The sequence below is a fragment of the Tursiops truncatus genome, chromosome X (assembly GCF_011762595.2).
Source record: "Tursiops truncatus isolate mTurTru1 chromosome X, mTurTru1.mat.Y, whole genome shotgun sequence".
NCBI classification, from domain to species: Eukaryota; Metazoa; Chordata; class Mammalia; order Artiodactyla; family Delphinidae; genus Tursiops; species Tursiops truncatus.
This window is the reverse complement of record NC_047055.1, coordinates 2,051,401-2,068,778: the sequence shown is the minus strand read 5'-3', so window position 1 is coordinate 2,068,778 and position 17,378 is coordinate 2,051,401. Positions and strand designations below refer to the sequence as shown.

The 17,378-nt window shown below is 56.1% G+C and overlaps 1 protein-coding gene across 1 annotated transcript; it reads left to right on the top strand.

Moving 5' to 3' along the window:
• The first annotated feature begins 1,075 nt into the window (after window positions 1–1,075).
• ZFP92 (ZFP92 zinc finger protein) lies at window positions 1,076–13,030 on the top strand. The gene is made up of 4 exons (XM_073799573.1): window positions 1,076–6,325; window positions 6,517–6,643; window positions 7,708–7,812; window positions 8,152–13,030. The coding sequence occupies exons 1-4, from the start codon at window positions 6,293–6,295 to the stop codon at window positions 9,417–9,419; spliced, it is 1,533 nt and encodes a 510-aa protein (XP_073655674.1). The 5' UTR covers window positions 1,076–6,292; the 3' UTR covers window positions 9,420–13,030.
• The last annotated feature ends 4,348 nt before the right edge of the window (window positions 13,031–17,378 follow it).

Genomic DNA, 17,378 nt, shown 5'->3' with positions numbered 1-17,378 from the left:
CAGTGTTTTTCCCATTCCTAACTTTGGAAGGAACTCATCACTGTCAACGGTAGGCATGTTCCTGTGGGAAAATGCAGACCCCAATGCCTACCCTGTGGCCCGGTTTGACAGTCACATGGGGGGACCAAGGGAAAGACCAATGCACCCAGTAGCTCTTCACTACTCCTTCTCCATCTGTCTGCACACCGCTCCTCCCCGACTCCCCTCTCACTGCCCTCACTTTCTTAGCTTTGCCCTCCTGACTCAAGTGGGCTGGTCCCTTACTGGGGTGCCATGGCTGGGCCACATGGTGCTGACTACGCCGCAGGGATCCCGTGGGTCCCAGATGGATGGACGGATGGATAGATGGACGTAAAGTAAAGCCCCAGAGTCTGAGATGTGCGAGGTGCGCAGCCAACACTGCCCCTCCCCTGTCCCCTTGGGGGACGGCGGTGGACGGACCACTGCGACCCCGAGCCCTCGAAGCAGCCCAGACTGAAGGCGGAAGTGCCCCGGGGTACGCAGTGAGCCAGGCCAGAACCCCCACGGGGCGCGCCGGGGCGGCACGGGCCGTCCCTTCCTCCCGCCGCGCCGCGCATGCTCCGTGCCCCCACCCCACCCCACCCCCGCGCCCCGTTCCCACGCCGCCGCCGCCCCGGCCCCGCCCATGCCTCGGCCCCGCTCGTCCGCGCTGGACTGACGGACTGCCGCTCAGAACGCGCCTCCCGAGCGGCGCCCAGCTGCGAGGTCGAGACGCAGCCAGGAGCCCCGCCGCCTCCCGGGGGCGCTGACCCGGAGGGCTTCTCGGAGGTGGCAGCCTTGACCTCGAGCCTGCCCGGAGGCTGGGGCAGGGGGAGGAGGGAAGGACAGCCCAGAGGCCCGCGAGCCGCTCTCGGCAGGTGGCCGAGGGTCACCCTAGGAGGTGGCGAGCGTGAGCGCGGAGAGCTGCTGGCTGGCCCTCGGGGCCGCCCCCTTCGCCCGTGTTTCCCAGTTTCTCTCCTCTGACTGCGGTTCGCCGCTGATTCTGGGGCTGGCAGGAGAGCATCCCAACGCCAGGCTGCCTGGTAAGTTTGGGTTTCGCGCCTCTGCGTGAGGTCGCAGCACTCCTGCCCAGGGGCACCTGGCGAACCGTCCGCAGGCATGGGCCCTGAGGGTGCCCGGACGTGCGCCTGCAGCTCTCAGGGTTGGGGGTTTGTGCCCCTTGGTGGTATGGAGTGTTGGCGGGGACGAGCACGCCAGGGGAAGGTACAAGAAGAGGAAGCCAGGGGCCGGAAGGAAGGACCGCAAGGGCAAGAGCTGAGCTGGCCGAGCGGGAAAGTGTGCGGGGCTGCCATGCAGGGCCAGCTGTGGCAGCCCTCCTGTCCAACAGACAGCTGCGAAGCATGCCTGCGGGCCAGGCTGTGGGCACTGCAGATACTTCCTCAGGGAGCAAAACTGCAAAGCCCTGCTCGGGGGTCCAATTCTAGTGGCAGGACACAGGCAATAAAGAGTCAACGTTTCGGGGCTTCCCTGGTGGCGCAGTGGTTGAGGGTCCGCCTGCCAATGCAGGGGACACGGGTTCGTGTCCCGGTCCGGGAAGATCCCACATGCCGCGGAGTGGCTGGGCCCGTGAGCCATGGCCCCTGAGCCTACGCATCCGGAGCCTGTGCTCCGCAACGGGAGAGGCCACAGCAGTGAGAGTCCCGCGTACCTCAAAAAAAAAAAAAAAAAAAAGAAAGAAAGAGAGTCAACGTTTCAAATTAAGAATTACAGAGTACGTTAACCAGGGGGAAAAATGGAGCAAGGGAAGGGAGGTGAGCGGTCGGGCTGCGAGTTTAAGTAGTGTGGTTAGAAGGCAACATTTCCAAAAAACTTGAAGGAGGTGAGAGAGCATTCTGGGCAGAGGGAACAGCCAGTGCAAAGGCAGGAGTGGCCTGGTGCGTGGCCGGAGCAGGGAGAGCAGAGGAGGGCGAGGTCAGGAGATGGACACCCCAGGAAGGGCTGGTAGCAGGTGGCCTCTTTCCGTCCGGGTCAGCCTCTGCCCCCGGAAGGGCAGGGCCTGGAGACACGGGTTTCAGAGTTGCTCCTCAGAGTGCTTTGCTTGGCCGGGCAGCAGGGATGGCCCTGGGCTGACCTGGGGCAGCTCCCAGGCTGGATCTCTGCTCTGGGCTGAGGCTGGGCCGCCCACGGCCTGGGGCCTCCGGCCTTTCCACCAGGTGGGTGGCAGGTGACACAGGTCTCAGAGAATGCTGCGTGGGGCTGAGAGGAGGCAGTTGGGGTCTTGAGGTACCAAACACCAGAGGAAGTCGCAGCAGGAAGGAGGAAGCCCAACCCTAGTGGCCCTGCTTGTCCCTCCTCGCAGACGAGAAGGCCCCAATTCCTGATCCGGCCTCAGTGGGCTTACTAGATGCCTTTCCTGTTGTTGTTTGTTTGTTTGTTTGTTTTCTGTTTTCTTTTTCTGGGGAAATAGCCCCATCTCGTGGTCTTCCAAAGACATCAACGCTGAAGCCCACTGGCTTCTCCCTTTGGGGGCCACGTCGTTTCAGGCTCTCCCCGTTCCCGCCGCCTCCTCCGCGTATACTCGGCTTTACTTGGGCTGGGCTCAGCGAGCGGCCTGGGAGTCTGCTCCCCTCCGTGGGGCGGACCGGCGTGGGGGGAGCGCCCAGTTACCCTGGCTCCCGGGGCCTTCCCAGCTTCTTGCCCCAGGTGCTGCTCTCTGAGGGACCCTCGGCTGCATGCCCGGTGTCCTACTTCAGAGAATCTGAGCGTCAGGGCCTAGAATCATCCTTCAGCTTCTCCTCCGCTCTGGAGGCCCACCGACGTCAGAGGCTCTCAGGAGAAGCCACTCTCCAGTTCCACAAGCTCCTTCCATATCCTTCCTTCCATTCCTGCTTGGGAGCGTCTCCCTGTTACCACCCCGGGGGAGATCGGGCATTAGGGTCTGTGAGGACAGGGCTTGTCGCGTCTCTTTCCAGGATTTGAAATTATGCTGCCTTTGGGGCATTAGGTCTCAAGGATAGACACTGCTGTGTGTGAGCACCTCCTGGCTGGCGCCACCGATGGTCTCCGTCTACAGGCGAGCCCTGCCCGTGGCGTTTCTCTCGGCAGTCACAGCTCAAGTTTCTTCTCTCTTGGGGGCTTGCGCTGCAGCGTGTCTTGGGATGGGGGATTACAGAATAACACCTCTTCTTTTCAGCTTTTCTGTATTTTTCAAAATGGATGGTGACCTGGCAGTACAGTCGTGATAGAGAAAAAACAAGCTTGTGATGTGTTTCAAAACAATTTGATGCTAGTCTAAAAACCCTTGCTGTTATCAGTATTCTTCCCTCCCCACACCTTTAGCTGGTGCAGGTCCCCCTGTGACTGGTGGTGTGTCCCAATGAAACATGTCTGGCCTGTGGACAAAAGGATGAACACTTGACAGCGACGTTAAGTATATTTGCAACTTTGTGCAGCCACCACCACCTTCGACCTCCCAAATATGTTTATCACCCCAAAAAGAAACCCTGTCCTCATGAAGCAGTCACCCCCCCCACCCCACCCAGTCCCAGGCCCTGGCACCCAGATCTGCTCTCTGACTCTCTGGATTTACCTAGGACTCTCTGGACATGTCATGTGTTTTATAAGATTTAAAGGTTTTTTTTATAGCGAGCCACAGGACAGTGGCACTCTGGAGAGATGACAGGCAGAAGGAGGGACGGCTGCCACGAGGGATGGCGCACCTGGGTAGGGGTAGCTAGTGGTCCCTGGGCAGTGGCCGGTTTGAACAGTTTCGCAGGCTCTGGTGCGTAGGACCTGTCCTTGGTTGTCTGGTACCTGGCCACTGAGTGTGAGACCCCGATAGGAGGGTTTGGGGCGTGGGTTTAGTGGCCCCAGAGAGAAGGGCTTTGATACGGGAGGTGGGTGGTGGGGGAAACTTCCCAAGCTTAGCAAACTGCTTGCGAAGGCCAAGGAGAAAGAGTTTCTAGTCATAACTTCAAAAGTAGGTCAAGAAAGCCCTTGTGAAATATTGTATTACATCATATAAATAGAACCATGCATGTGTGGCCTTGTGTGCCTGTGTCTGGCTTTTCTCACTTAGCATCGTGACACTAGGTTCGTCCACACGGTAGCGTGGATCAGTGTTTCATCCCTCTTTGGGGCCGAATAGTATTCCATCGTGCGTCCAGACCATGGTTTGTTATCTGCTCTTCTGTTCATGGACGTTTGGGTTGTCTCCACCTTCGGGCGGTTGTGAAGTAGGCCGCAGTTCATTCGCGTGGACGGACGTTTTTGTGAGAACACTGTTTTCGATTCTTTTGGGCATATACCCAGGAGTGGTTTACTTACTGAAGGACCACTAGACTATTTTCCCTTGTAATTCTGAACACTGTCAAGCAAACAGACGAGTAGAGAGAATAGTCCAACCAAGCCCGCGTACCCACCTCCCAGGGTTAGCAGTGGCCTCCAGCTCCAGCTTGCCTTATTTGCTTGGGTCCCCCCCACCTCACGCGCTCTCTCTCTCTCTCTCTCTCTCTTCCTCCCTCCCTCCCTCTCTTTCCTTCTGTCTTTTGTATTTGCTGAAGCACTTTAAAGTCACTTCACACGCCCTTTTCTCCCCAAATGGTGCGAATGTGTCTCTTGAAAAGGACATTTTCTGCCATGACCTGGTGCCACTACCCATCCAACACATGGGCAGCAGTGGCCCCGCCCTCACCCTCCACTCTCCACAATGCCTTTGACTCCTCTTTTGTTCACGCCAGCATCTCATCAAAGACTCCCATTGCACTTGGCTATTGGCCCCTTAACTCTCTTTTCATCCAGAACAATCTCCCTACCCAGCCTCCTCTTTCCCCCGTGACACTGATTTGCAGAGGAGACCAGGGAACAGCCCACCTTCTGCATCGGGTGCCTCCCTTGTGGTGCCTTTAACTGGTCTCTCTGTCCCCAAGGTCCTCTATAAACTGGATGCTGGGTCCCAAGGCTGCATTAGAATCAAGTCAGGCTTTGGCAAGAGCCCTCCTGGGCATCCCCACCAAGGGGACGTCCCACTTCCGTCCCACCATTAGGTTCGCTTCCTCTCTTGTGACCAGCAGTAAACGGGGAAGACATCATGTGGCCGACCCTTCCCCCTCAGGCTTCATCTAATGGTTTTGGCATCCAAAATCTCTCTGATTAGTATAAACTTCTCCATCAGACATGCATTCATTTATTTATTCTGGGCCAGTGTTAACTGACAGCTCATCACAGGTGATAAGGGAATTTGGGGCGATTTAACTTGTTCTGAGGACCCCATCCCCTTGCCCTCTCTCCTGGGGCAAAAACAGGCCGTGATGCCCACTCCGCCCTCCCCCCGCCACTGCCTGTCTCCTCCACTCCTCCGCCCGTGACTCCCATGTTGTGGCCGCCAGTTGGGTGGACATATCCTTGGAGCAAACTTTCTTTTGCCCCATTGTCTTCCGGCATTGAGGGCTGGTGTGGAGAAATCTGGTTCTGTCCACTTGGTTGGTGACACGCTCCTCCTGCCTTAGCGTGAGCCCCGGGCAGCCTCACCTTCTCCGCCTCCCACCCCCTCACCCTGCTCCAATTTTCAGCACCATGACCGTGCAGCTAGGGCCCCTCTCAGGGCCGGGTATGGGCCATGCCATTGGCCAGCTACTCTCTTTATTCACCCCCAGCCTGCAGCTCTCAGCCTGAACGCTATCCCTCCCCCAGCGATGGGGGACCCTCCCTCTTGCATCCCACTAGCTTGGTCTTTCTCTTTCCTTGAGAGCAAGTCTGTTTGCAGGTGAAGGAGGTATGTGTGTTTGGAGTTTTTCTTGTTGTTGTTTTTTTAATTTAATTTAATTTAATTTTTGTATACAACAGGTTCTTATTAGTTCTCTATTTTATACACAGTAGTGTATATATCTCAATCCTAAACTCCCAATTCATCTCACCACCATCACCCTCCCCCTGGAGTTTTTCTGTAAGAACCCCGACCTCAGGGGGCAAGGGGGCAGCAGTGGGGCTTCCAGGGATGGCTAGAAAGTCAGGATTGGGGTGCTGGTCACGTGGGAGGAGGGCTGAGAGAGGAAGGAAATGAGAAAAAGGAAAGAAGAAACACACTCCCTTGAAAGCCTGGCTAGGCAGGCCCAGCACGAGGAGACAGAATCCTTGTCTGGTGAAGAGAGGGGACAGAAGCTCAGTTTGAGAAAGTGTTATGGATTGAATTGTGTCTGCCCCCGCAAAAGATATGCTGAAGTCCTGTCCCCCAGCAGCTCTGATTGGGACCCTATCTGGACAAGGTCACACTCGGCGCATGGGCTCAGCTCACACCTGGCTCGCTCCGCATTAGTGTCTCTGCGCCCCTGCGATGGCAGCCATGCTCCTGATGGCCAGACGCAAGGTGAGTGGGGCTCCGTGACTGTGGGCGGCATCTCCCCCAGCAGCCTCTCTCTGCCGCTTCCTCCTGTCCCATCCTCACAGCTATTGCCGAGCTCTCCAGGGACCCCCCCACCCCATGTTTAGTTGCTACCAGCTCATCCTGGGGCCCACGGAGGTGAATTCCCCTGAAGCCACAGCAATGGGTTGTTTTAGGTGCCAGTATCTTTTGAGGACGTGTCTGTGTACTTCACCAAGACAGAATGGAAGCTTCTGGATCTCAGACAAAGGATGCTCTACAAGCGAGTGATGCTGGAGAACTACCGCCACTTGGTGTCACTGGGTAAGGGCCTCACACACAGCCAGGCTCCCGCCCTGTGTCTGAGCTGTGTATTTCTGAGCGTCTTTGCTCGTTGGTTACTGTGAGTCCAAGAACACATGCATTTCCCCATCAGGTCAGTAACCTATTGATGCCCAACTTTTACCTCGGTCGCACAGCGTTTAGCTAAATGGTCTGGGCTTGAAGGTGTTTTAGGTAAATGTGTGGGCCCCCGTCAAACTTATTTTGATATAAAATCACGAGTTAGCTAAATCTCTTCTACCCAAAAGATAGATGCAAATTAGCCTTGAATATTCATATACATCAAGGTGTACTTATTTCATTTTTACCAAGGTTGCCTTTTACGTTCGTTTCATGTTCTAGGGTTTTCAAGCATCTGTTCCTTGCATCAAGCCACAGAGAGCCCAGGACATAGAGGCCCAGGACTTGGAGAAACGGGAAAGAGCTGGGGCAGGCTCCCCCACTGCGCCCCTGCCTTCGGGGTTGCAGGGGATCCTTTTGTTCTGTTTCTTCTTTTAAACTCTACAGATTCCACCTCAGTCATCTAACCCCACAGAAGGAGACTAGCTTCTTCCCCTTCGTTGTTTTTGGCCCTTATCAGGCAGATCTGGGGTTCCCCAGGGAAGTTGTGGATTCCTCAGTGGAGTCTGGCATAAGGAACAGAGACATCTACTGTGTTTGATGGTGAAACAGGGGGCTTTGGCTTTCGGGACACAGGCAGCCCTTCAGCTCTGTCTGCTTCTTGATACTCCCTGGGGCCTTGCTCCAACCCTCTGTTTGTCCTTCAGGGTCTCCACACTGATCCCCCATTTCCCACAGGCCATCCCATCCTGCAGGCCAAATAATAACATCATTATCCTCTTGGGCTGAATCACCACCTACTTAAGATTCACCATGCATGCCTGGCCCCTGTACACTCAGAGCGCCTTTCGTCCTTAGAGGGACTCTGCCGTTTCTCTGGACCTTCCCAGTGGCACTTTCTAGAGGGTTCTTCATTCTCTGTTCCTGAAGATATTAATGCTGGACTGAGTCCAGGAGTGACTAACCTGCTTCCTTTCCATGGACAGGGTTTTCATCCTCCAAGCCTCACCTGGTCTCCCGGCTAGAGCGAGGAGAGGGGCCCTGGGTAGCAGACGTCCACAGGATGGGGACCACCACAGGGATGCAGGCAGGTGAGTGAGGGCCACTTTGTCAGCTTGCCGAAGCCATTGGCAAAGAACAGCAGCTGATGGAGGGTGGCATGGCCACTTCGGGTGGGACATTCTCTTTCATGGCAGATTTAAATCTGTCATGGAGTCCCCTGTCTCATACCAGCTCTGATATTTCTAGCTCGTTGCCATCTCCTCCCCTCTTGCCCTCCTGTCTGCTGACGGTTATCTTGCTTCTTCTCCCTTGTCCTCAATTCCTGGTTCAGCTCTTCTCAGCCTTGGAGTGAGGGTGAGGGTGAAGAACAAACCTAAATAGAGACCCAGGGAGGGAGTGACACTGGTTGGTGCTCTCTGTCTTTACAGGTGACAGGATGAAGAGCAAACCGATAATTTCAAAGCAGAAAACTTGTTCAGAAGAACTCGCAGGGGCTGACCTTCAGGGTGGCAACAAGGGCCAGGTAGCCGGGCAGTCAGAGGAAACACTTGAGCACAGACGGAAACATGCTTATTGTCCACAGACAGCTTTCAGCAGGGGTGACCCTCCCAGGGAGAAAGGCCAAGGCAGCTCCCCAGGTGAGGAAAGAGAGATACAGAGAAGTAGCTGCAGAGGTAGACAGGGTTTGGTTCTAAGGCAGCAGGGTTCCAAAGGTGCAGAGAAACAGTTCCTGTGTCAGCAGTGTGGGAAATCCTTCAGCCGGAGCTCCAACCTCATCAAGCACCGGATCATCCACAGTGGCGAGAAACCCTACGAGTGCGGCGAGTGCGGCAAACTCTTCCGGCGCAGCTTCGCGCTCCTGGAGCACCAGCGCATCCACAGTGGTGAGAAGCCCTATGTGTGCGGCGAGTGCGGGAAGACTTTCACACGCAGCTCCAACCTCATCAAGCACCAGATCATCCACAGTGGTGAGAAGCCCTACGAGTGTGGCGAGTGCGGGAAACTCTTCCGGCGCAGCTTCGCGCTCCTTGAGCACCAGCGCATCCACAGTGGCGAGCGGCCCTACACGTGCAGCGTGTGCAGCAAGGCCTTCAGCAGGAGCTCCAACCTCATCGAGCACCAGCGCACACACAGCGGCGAGAAGCCCTACACGTGCAGCCAGTGCCTGAAAGCCTTCAAGGGCATCTCCCAGCTCATTCACCACCAGCGCATCCACAGTGGGGAGAAGCCATTCGAGTGCAAGGAGTGTGGGAAGGCCTTCCGGGGGCGCTCGGGCCTCAGCCAGCACCGGCGGGTGCACAGCGGCGAGAAGCCCTATGAGTGCAGCGAGTGCGGGAAGACCTTCAGCCGGCGATCCAACCTCTTCAAGCACCAGGTGGTGCACAGTGAGGAGAGACCCTACAAGTGTCAAGACTGCAGGAGGGCGTTCCGCAGCGGCTCCGTCCTCCTGGAGCACCGGCGCACCCACGGCAGCCTGCGGCCCAGCGCGGGCGGCCACTGCGGCCAGGCTTCCAAAGGGAAACCGCAGCTCGGCCGGAAGCCAAAAACTCACTGCAGAAGGAAGCTCTCGGAGGGAAGCAACTCAGAAAAGGCACCGGCCTGCCTGGCCCTCTGGAGAGCCACTGCGGAGCCCCGCCCCGAAGACGAGAAACTCCGTCCAGACTCCGCCCACGCCACCGCCCCCAGCTCCTTCTGACGCGGTGCACCGTGGGAGGGCTGGCTTTAAAATGAGGCCCACGTTCCCCACCTCAACCCCCTCCCTTTGCTCGTTGATGCTGCTGCAATGGAAGCACCTAATGCGCCGCAGGCAGACGGGCCCCTGTGCCCGTGCCAGCTCCTGTGCGGTGCGCACGGGCGTGTGTGTGCCGCCAAGGTGCACGCACGTTTGTATTCCACCCTGGAGCCGCTGAAGCTGCTCTTGCCCCATGTGCCTGGGGCCTGAGTGCTGTGGGTGGGAGGGAGCGGGTGCCTTCAATTAGGGAGGAGTGGGGGCCTTCACTTCACCCAAAGACTTGTTAGCGTTTCCAGGTAGAAGACACGAAAAGCACTTTAATCCTTTAATAGCTTAATAGTGGGAGGGACCTGAGGGCATTCACAATTTGTGGGCTCCACAGCGAGGCTGTGGCTGGACTGTGACATCACCTAAAATTCATCAAGAAATGGTCTGCAAAAGGACTCAGGCAACTGCACGTGCCCGCGTCGGCAGCCCCCGGAGAGTGGCATCTCCTCGGCAGGAAGGCACAGGACAGCTCGCTTCTGGGAGGAGCGGCCCCAGACCCCATCTTCTGGGAGCTCAGGGGATTCTGCCAGATGGCTGGCCTGGGCCCCGCGGAGAGGCTGAGGCCTGGAGACTCTCGGCTTCTCCGCCCCAAGAGAGGAGCCCTTTGGCTCTGGTCCCTCCCAGCTGCCACCAGCTGCCCTGCTGCCTTTGGTCTCCTCCCCGCACCCTGAGCCCCGGAGCTCACCCCACCTGCTGCCTTCAGACTCTGCCTGCAAAGGCCGCACTGGCCTCTCTGCCCCTTCTCTCCACCCTCAGTGCCTAAAGCTCCAAAGTTAGCTGCTCCCCCTGCAGCGGCCGTCCCTTGTGGCTGGTGCCAGATCAGGAGGAAAGCGGCCGGCTGAGGAATTCGCACAGAGCGTGCCCAGTAATGGCTCTCTCTCCTCAGCTCTCTTTCATGTGACATTTCTTAAAATATTAGAGGTTCAGTTGCTTTGAATGTTTTTGCCTTCAGGGGTAATGTAAGTCAAAAATAGAGATTTTTGCCATATGGAAGTGTCAGGTAATCACTCCTTAAATAAGAATCTGTCCAGCTCTCTGAGAAGGCCTCAGGCAGGAGAGAGGGGGCCGCCCCAGGCCTGACACCAGTTAGCGTGCTGGCCCCTCCTCTCACTCCCCCGCCCCCGGCCTTAGCCCCGTAGGGACACGGTGGACCCTTCAATGGCACTTTACGGCGGGCCATGGGAGACTCTCCAGGGAGACCTCGTGCTGCTGTGGGGGGGGGGGGGGGAGCTGCTGGCAGGTTCCACCCTGTCCTGCTCACACTGTCCCCAGAGCTGGGACCAGGAGCTCTGCCACTTGCCATTCTCAGCCCGGCATCCCAGTTGGCTCGCCACCTCCTTCCAGCCCCCTTCACCACCGCCACAGGCTGCCCGAGGGCAGGTGGATGTGATGGGGGCCCCCCACTGGGCCTTTGAGAAGAGCGCACTTTCCCTGCCAGACGGGGAGGGCCAGATACCATCAGGAGGGTGTGGGAAAGCCTGGAAATACAGGGCTCCTTCTGCCCATGCTGCTTGGAGCTCCAACTGCTAGGACAACTCCAGAAGTGAGAGAGACAGAGATAGAGATTGAGGAGTTTTATATAGATAGAGAAGTTTTATATAGATATATTAAAATGACTGTACACACTTGTGACTTATGGAAAGTTCCAGAGTTGTAACTTGCTCTTGTCTCATAGCCTCCTTGTGCTGTGCGTGTCACGTTTTCTTTGAGCCCAGAGCTTGGCACTTAGTAAATACTTGTGAAATGAGTGTTGCCCCCTTAGCACATTGAACTCAGGTTCTAGACCACAGTCGGCTCCAGCCTTACCTTGCAGCAGTGGAAAGCATCTGCAACCTTGGGTTTTCCGATAGTAAAAGAAGTATTAGGAGCGGTGTCTTTGCAATCCATGGTAAGGTAGCTGGGAAGCGTGTGTTTATATGAGGTGCCCACAACGTTTGCTCAGCCGGCGGCAGGGCTTCAGTAAACCAGTCCCCACGCAGGGCAGGGGATGGTGCCTGAGGCCTTGTGCTCGGGCTCCGGTCTCTTTTTTGTTCAGCCGGAGCTGCTTAGGATTGGGGCAACAATTGCTACGTGACAGACCCCGGTAAGAGCATAGATCCATGTGCACTGCTGCCCATTTCCATCGCTCGAGGAAGTGAACAGTTTCGCTCTTATGGGCCAGTCAGTAACCAACTTTTAATAAAGAAGAGTTGTATCTCCCCAGCATAGCATCATCCCATTGGTTCTACTGGATAAGCTAACTCGATTTTTAATGTGAGTGCCTTTTTTTCACCTTGGACCCACCCAGAGATGACTAGATACTGGGGGCTGGGGTCGTGATGTCCAGTGCTTTCAACAGAAAGTGGACTTGCCGGGAGAGATGCCAGGCACCTGCACTCCGGTCTCGGAGTGCCCTGAAAGGCTCCAAGGTCTCCAAATGCTTACCCGGGTACATGACATTTCTAATAGTAATGCAGCTTTGGTTTGTCTGTTCTGCATCTAACCTCACTCCTGATCATTAGATGTTTACTCTGATGCAGGTTTTTTTTTTGGTTTTTTTTTTGTTGTTTGTTTTGTTTTTGTTTTTGTTTTTGCGGTATGCGGGCCCCTCACCGCCGCCGCCTCTCCCGTTGCGGAGCACAGGCTCCGGACGCGCAGGCTCAGCGACCACGGCTCACGGGCCCAGCCGCTCTGCGGCACGTGGGATCTTCCCAGACCGGGGCACGAACCCACGTCCCCTGCATCGGCAGGCGGACTCTCAACCGCTGCGCCACCAGGGAAGCCCCTGATACAGTTCTGAGTATCGTTTTCTTTTAGATGTGGTCATCAATCAGATGTGCAACAGGGTGTGAACGGGTGTCGCATGGGATCAGCCAGAGAGTGTCTGGAGAGGACGCTTGCATTTTTCCCTCTACAGTGCCTTGAAATAGGTCTCCCACCAGGCAGGGTGGGGGACTGTGATGGTGGCCCACACTTGCTTTCTGACGACGACTGGAGTATAAAAGCTGAGACTCTTGGGGGATGTCCTGTCTGCTTCCCAGGCCCCCACCACCACCACCACCACCACAACATCCCTGGATGCCAGCCCCTTCACACTTCTGGACTGGGCTTCCACTCCAGGGATGAACTTGCAGGACGCTGGACCAGCCCATAGCACATCATTGGCTCTTTGAAACTTCGGACACTTTTCAAGAGCTGTTTAAGTGCCGTGGCAGTATCTTCATGTAACTGTTCAACTGTCCCACCTGAATTCATTTACTTTGGGTGCAGACAAATAAGGAATGTCTGGGTGTTGGCCTTGAATGACACCCTCTGGTGGAGACGGCATCTATTGCGGTTTGAAGTAACGGCTAGCAATTGGGTGAAAGGTCTCAGGAAAGGCCGCTGACCCAGACGTGGGGGTGAAGACGAGAGAGCATGTGGGCGCCCCTTGGCCCCTGCAAAGGGAAGGTGGGAACCCTTGAAGTGGAGCTGCACGGGGACCAAGGGCAGCCACCCTGAAACAGCATGGATGGTGTCTTAGGACCTTTGCAAGACTAGCTCTACTTTGTGAAGCTGCCAGGACCCCCCCCCCTTCACTCCCTTCCTCAGTGGCGGGACACAGTGGCTTTCAGTTGGGGCTGCTAAGTCTACGCCTGGCTAGGCAGCAAGGGGTAACACGCCGTCTCTGGAGGTCAGGGTAGGACTAAGTAGCAGGTGAACTCTCAGGACAGGAAGCAGAGGTCGAGGGACTTCCAGTGGGCTGGAGTAAAGCACAGGGAACGTGTGGTGCTTTCAGGAACCCTAGAAGGACAGAGGGCTTTCTGTAGGGCAGTCGTAGGGTAAAAGGTCATTAGAACCAGAGGGCAGAGAGCCAGGGATGCCAGATGAAGAAGTTTGGTCTCTAGCTGGTTCCTGAGGAGGAGCAATTTTTTTTAAAACATGAAAGAATTATTCTAAGATCAAGGAGGAAAAAAGTTGACGCAGATGATAACTGCTGGAGTGTGTGAATTTACACATGGGTGACCACCAAGTGTACACACTAGAGTCACCTAGACAGCTCTGGTGCTCACTGGCTGTTCACCCACGGGGATGAATGGCGGCAGCCCGCCACTCACGATGCTTTGACGTGAGCAACCTCAAATGGCACTTTGGGGAACTCCCACTTGCCCTGGAGTTAGGACAAATATCTGGAAAACTTAGATCGTTTTCTCTCATGCTAGCCTCAGTGTGTGCATGACTTCACAACACAGGGGCCCTCCAGGATTTGAAGGTTGCTGTTTCTTCATCTTTCTTGACAGCCTTATAGACGTATAATTGGTGTACAAGAAACTGCACATATTTAAATTGTACAACTGGATGAGTTTTGACGGGTATCCACCTGTAAGACCATCACAGCAATGAAGACGGTAAACATACGCCCATCACCCTGGAGAGTCGCCTTGTCCCCCGGGTGCGCCCTCCTTCCTGCCCCTTCCTCCCCCCACCCCGTCCCCACAACCACTGCCCTTTCTATCAGTACACATTAGTTTGCCTTTTCTAGAATTCTGTGTTAATGGAATCATGCAGTATGCACTCTTCTTGCCTGGCCTCTTAGTATAATGATTTTGAAGTTCATCCTGGGTGTCGTGTGTATATCAATCCTTCGTTTTCTATTGCTGAGTACTATTCCATCGTGTGGACGGACCACAATGCCTGTTGAGGGACATTTGGGTTGTTTCCAGGTTTGGGCCTTCACAAATAAAGCTGCTGTGAACATTTGTGTGCAAGTTTTTGTGTGGACAGATGTTTTCCTTTCTCTTGGGTATATAGCTAGGAGTGGAATTGCTGGGTCACGTGGTAACTCTGTGTTCAACTGGTTTCCAAAGCAGTCTCAGCATGCTACCTTCGCACCAGCAGTGTATGAGGGGTCCACTTTTCCATGTCGTCCCCAACACTTGTTTTTGTCCATCTTCTTGATTCTAGGCCTCCTGGTGGGTGTGAAGTGCTATCACGTTGGTTTTGATTTGCATTTCCCTGATGACTAACGATGTTGAGCACCTTTTAGCGTCCTTGTCAGCCACACTCATATCTTCCTGGGCGATGTGTCCCATCAAATCTTTCGCCTCCTCCTCTGTGTCTGTGTCTCCTCTCCTGTCTCCTGTAAGGATATCTGTCATTGGATTTTGAACCCACCCAGCTAATCCAGGAGGACCTCATCTCAAGATTTGTCATATGTCTGCAGAGACCCTTTCTCCAAATAAGGTCACATTCACAGAGTCCAGGTATTAGGACATGGAGGCCCCCATTTAGAGACAGGAAGATTCCGAAGCCCAGGGAGCTGGGGAGGGAGGGGGGCAGTGCGCAGGGGCGGCGTGTAGGGTCAGAGGCCATGACGAGAAGAGGATATGCCAAGCATCTAGGCCAGGGTTCCAAGCAGCAGGAGCTGTATCATAGCTGACGCTCACTGCCCAGCTGCTATGTGCCCAGCCCTGGGTGCGATCCATCCTCCTGGCACCACTGTACTGTTTCCATTTTACAAAGGAGGAAACTGAGGTTGACCTGTGAGGTAATTCTTCCGGTCACAGAGTTGGGGAACAGGGTGGGTAGGGGCAGGGCCCAGCACCCAGGCTCTCCCACGGCAGAATCTGCTCACATCACCAAGAGCCGAGGCTCCCTCCCGACTGCCCGGGCCAGGGTAGGCACATGTGAGGGGAAAGGCTGATTCCTTGCTTTTTCTCCTCTTTCTCCACGAGCAGGATTTCCAGGTTCTCTACCTGACGTGCCCTGGCGGGCAGGTGAGGTGCTCCAGGTACCCAAGCTGCCGGGGTCAGGGAGTGAGCGAGCAGAGAGCTTCCAGCTTTCCAGCCTCCTCCTGCCTCCCTCCGCCTGGCCCGCTGGCCCATCCTCCCCAGCCGCCGTCACCAGCCATCCTTCTGCGGGGCTGGGCCTCGGGGGCTGCCCGGTCCTCGTGCCCGCACTCCCGGCCGGCTCTTCGCCACGTGGTTTCCAGCCTGGAGCAGCTAAAACAACCAGCCACGCCCTGCCCCCACCCCGCCCCACACCTCGGCCGACACGGATGGGGTCCACTGACCCCTTTGGGTGACGGCCTCGCGCTAGGCCTTTCTAGAGACGACCCATCCCGTCCCGGGAAGGCTTACTGCAGGCTTGCCGAGAGCACTTCCTTTCCGCAGAGCCCCAATGGTGCTAAGCTTGGTGACCGTGAGAAGCGACAGTCCACCGTGGGCCTTTGAGGGGCCACGCGCTGAGTGTGCTCGGGACGCCGAGCCCTTCACCAAGCAGGGAGCTGCCCTTGTGAGGGAGAGGCCACGCAGCTCATCAGACTTCCGAGTGTCCCCGGAGAGGCGGGTCCGGTGGGGCAGCACCTGAGGGTCCACAGGGCGGCCGAGGGGGGACGTTGTGCAGCCTTCTGCCGGAGCTCCCCCGTCACCGGCCCATCGAGCCCACAGGCTGGAGGCCTCCGAGGGCCTGAGGGCCGGCGCGGGGCTGCAGGAGCCCTGCAGGCTGAGACCGGCAGTGGAGAGACTGGCAAAGCTTCAGCCGAGCTGCTGGAAGGAGACCTTTCTCACCTCCCTGTCCTTAGAGCTCTTGGGTGAGCCCCGCCCCCTTTGTGAATCAGGGAGATGATTTACATAACCTCTCAAATGGCCACTTGAGATGTTTGTAAATCTTTGTAAACCTAAATAAGCCTCCTGCCGGCCTTACAGCCCAGGAGGGCTCTCCTTCAGAGCCCCGGCACCACCTCCTTGAAATGCAAACCTTCAGGAAGGTTCCCTAGCTCCCCTCCAGGCCAAGAGAAAGCTTTCATTGTCCTGAGGATAAAGGGCAATTCTCCAGCACTGAGGGCCACCCTGGTTACCAGAACTTGCCCTGAGCTGGGACGGGCGATCTCAGGAAGTACTGCCTGGCTGGATAAAAGGCTGAGGCTTCCTTCTGGCCTGGCGATCTCATGAGCGGCGGCCGGAGATGGGCATGGCAGGCAGTTGGGTTTAATGCTTAATCAGTAGTGAAGCTGTTTGCTTTCTTTTCCGCTTTCGTGGAGAGGACTCTGGGTGGGCAGGGTCCACGGGGAGGGGGCCTAAGTGGGAGGACGTGGATCTGAGGTCTGGGGCAAGGACCGACGCCAGGCAGAGCTGGGCCCACGGAGTTGCGGGGCCCCGCCCTCCCCTCCTGGCCTCCCTGGGACCGTGGTCACTGTCACAGCTCACCCCTCGTCTACACAGTGGGTGGGCTCACCAAGCTCCGAACCAGTGGGTGCCTGAGGCCCAGGCATTGCCAAGCAAACATTCCTGAAATCCCAGGAAAACAAGAACCTCTTAGAAGCTTCCGAACAGAAGGAACCAGCCACAGCAGAAATGGATTGTCGACTGAAAAAAAAAAAACAAAAAAACCCACAACCTAAAAGTTGAGAATTATGTTTTATTTGTGGGCATTACTGAGGACTGTAGCCCGGGAGACAGGCCTTCAGAGAGCTCTGAGGAACTGTTCCAAAGAGGTAAAGGAGGAGCCACGATATACAGGAAGTTTTGCTTTAAAAAACAAACAAACAAAAAACATGTAGTCTAACGTCAAAAGATTACTGCTAATCACAAAACCAGCCATCTCAAGTTAACGACGTGCTTTTCTACGTCTGGGGAGATTCAAGAGTCTGGGCTCACTGAAATCATTCCCTTGGTATGCATCTTAACTATCTAGGGTCAGTACCCTGTTTTTCTCCATCCTGAATTCCCCTCAGGACACTCCGTCGGGAGGGGGGCAACTCTGGAAGCTGGAATCTGGAGACATGTGCAGGTCAGGGGCGCTGCAGCCAGTGGGTCCTGTTCCCAGCCACAGCCACTCACCCAGCAGGGAAAAGAGAGTGAGGACGCAGAAACTGCCTAGCACACCACACAGGACAGAGGCCTCAGGAAAGAAGAG

What these genes read in the sequence shown, in the direction of transcription:
- ZFP92 (XM_073799573.1), top strand. Translation starts at nt 6,293, where the DNA reads ATGGCAGCCATGCTCCTGATGGCCAGACGCAAG. An exon ending in CCGCCACTTGGTGTCACTGG is followed by an intron (nt 6,644 to 7,707) that starts GTAAGGGCCTCA and finishes TTCCATGGACAG; the next exon opens with GGTTTTCATCCTCCAAGCCT. An exon ending in CACCACAGGGATGCAGGCAG is followed by an intron (nt 7,813 to 8,151) that starts GTGAGTGAGGGC and finishes CTGTCTTTACAG; the next exon opens with GTGACAGGATGAAGAGCAAA.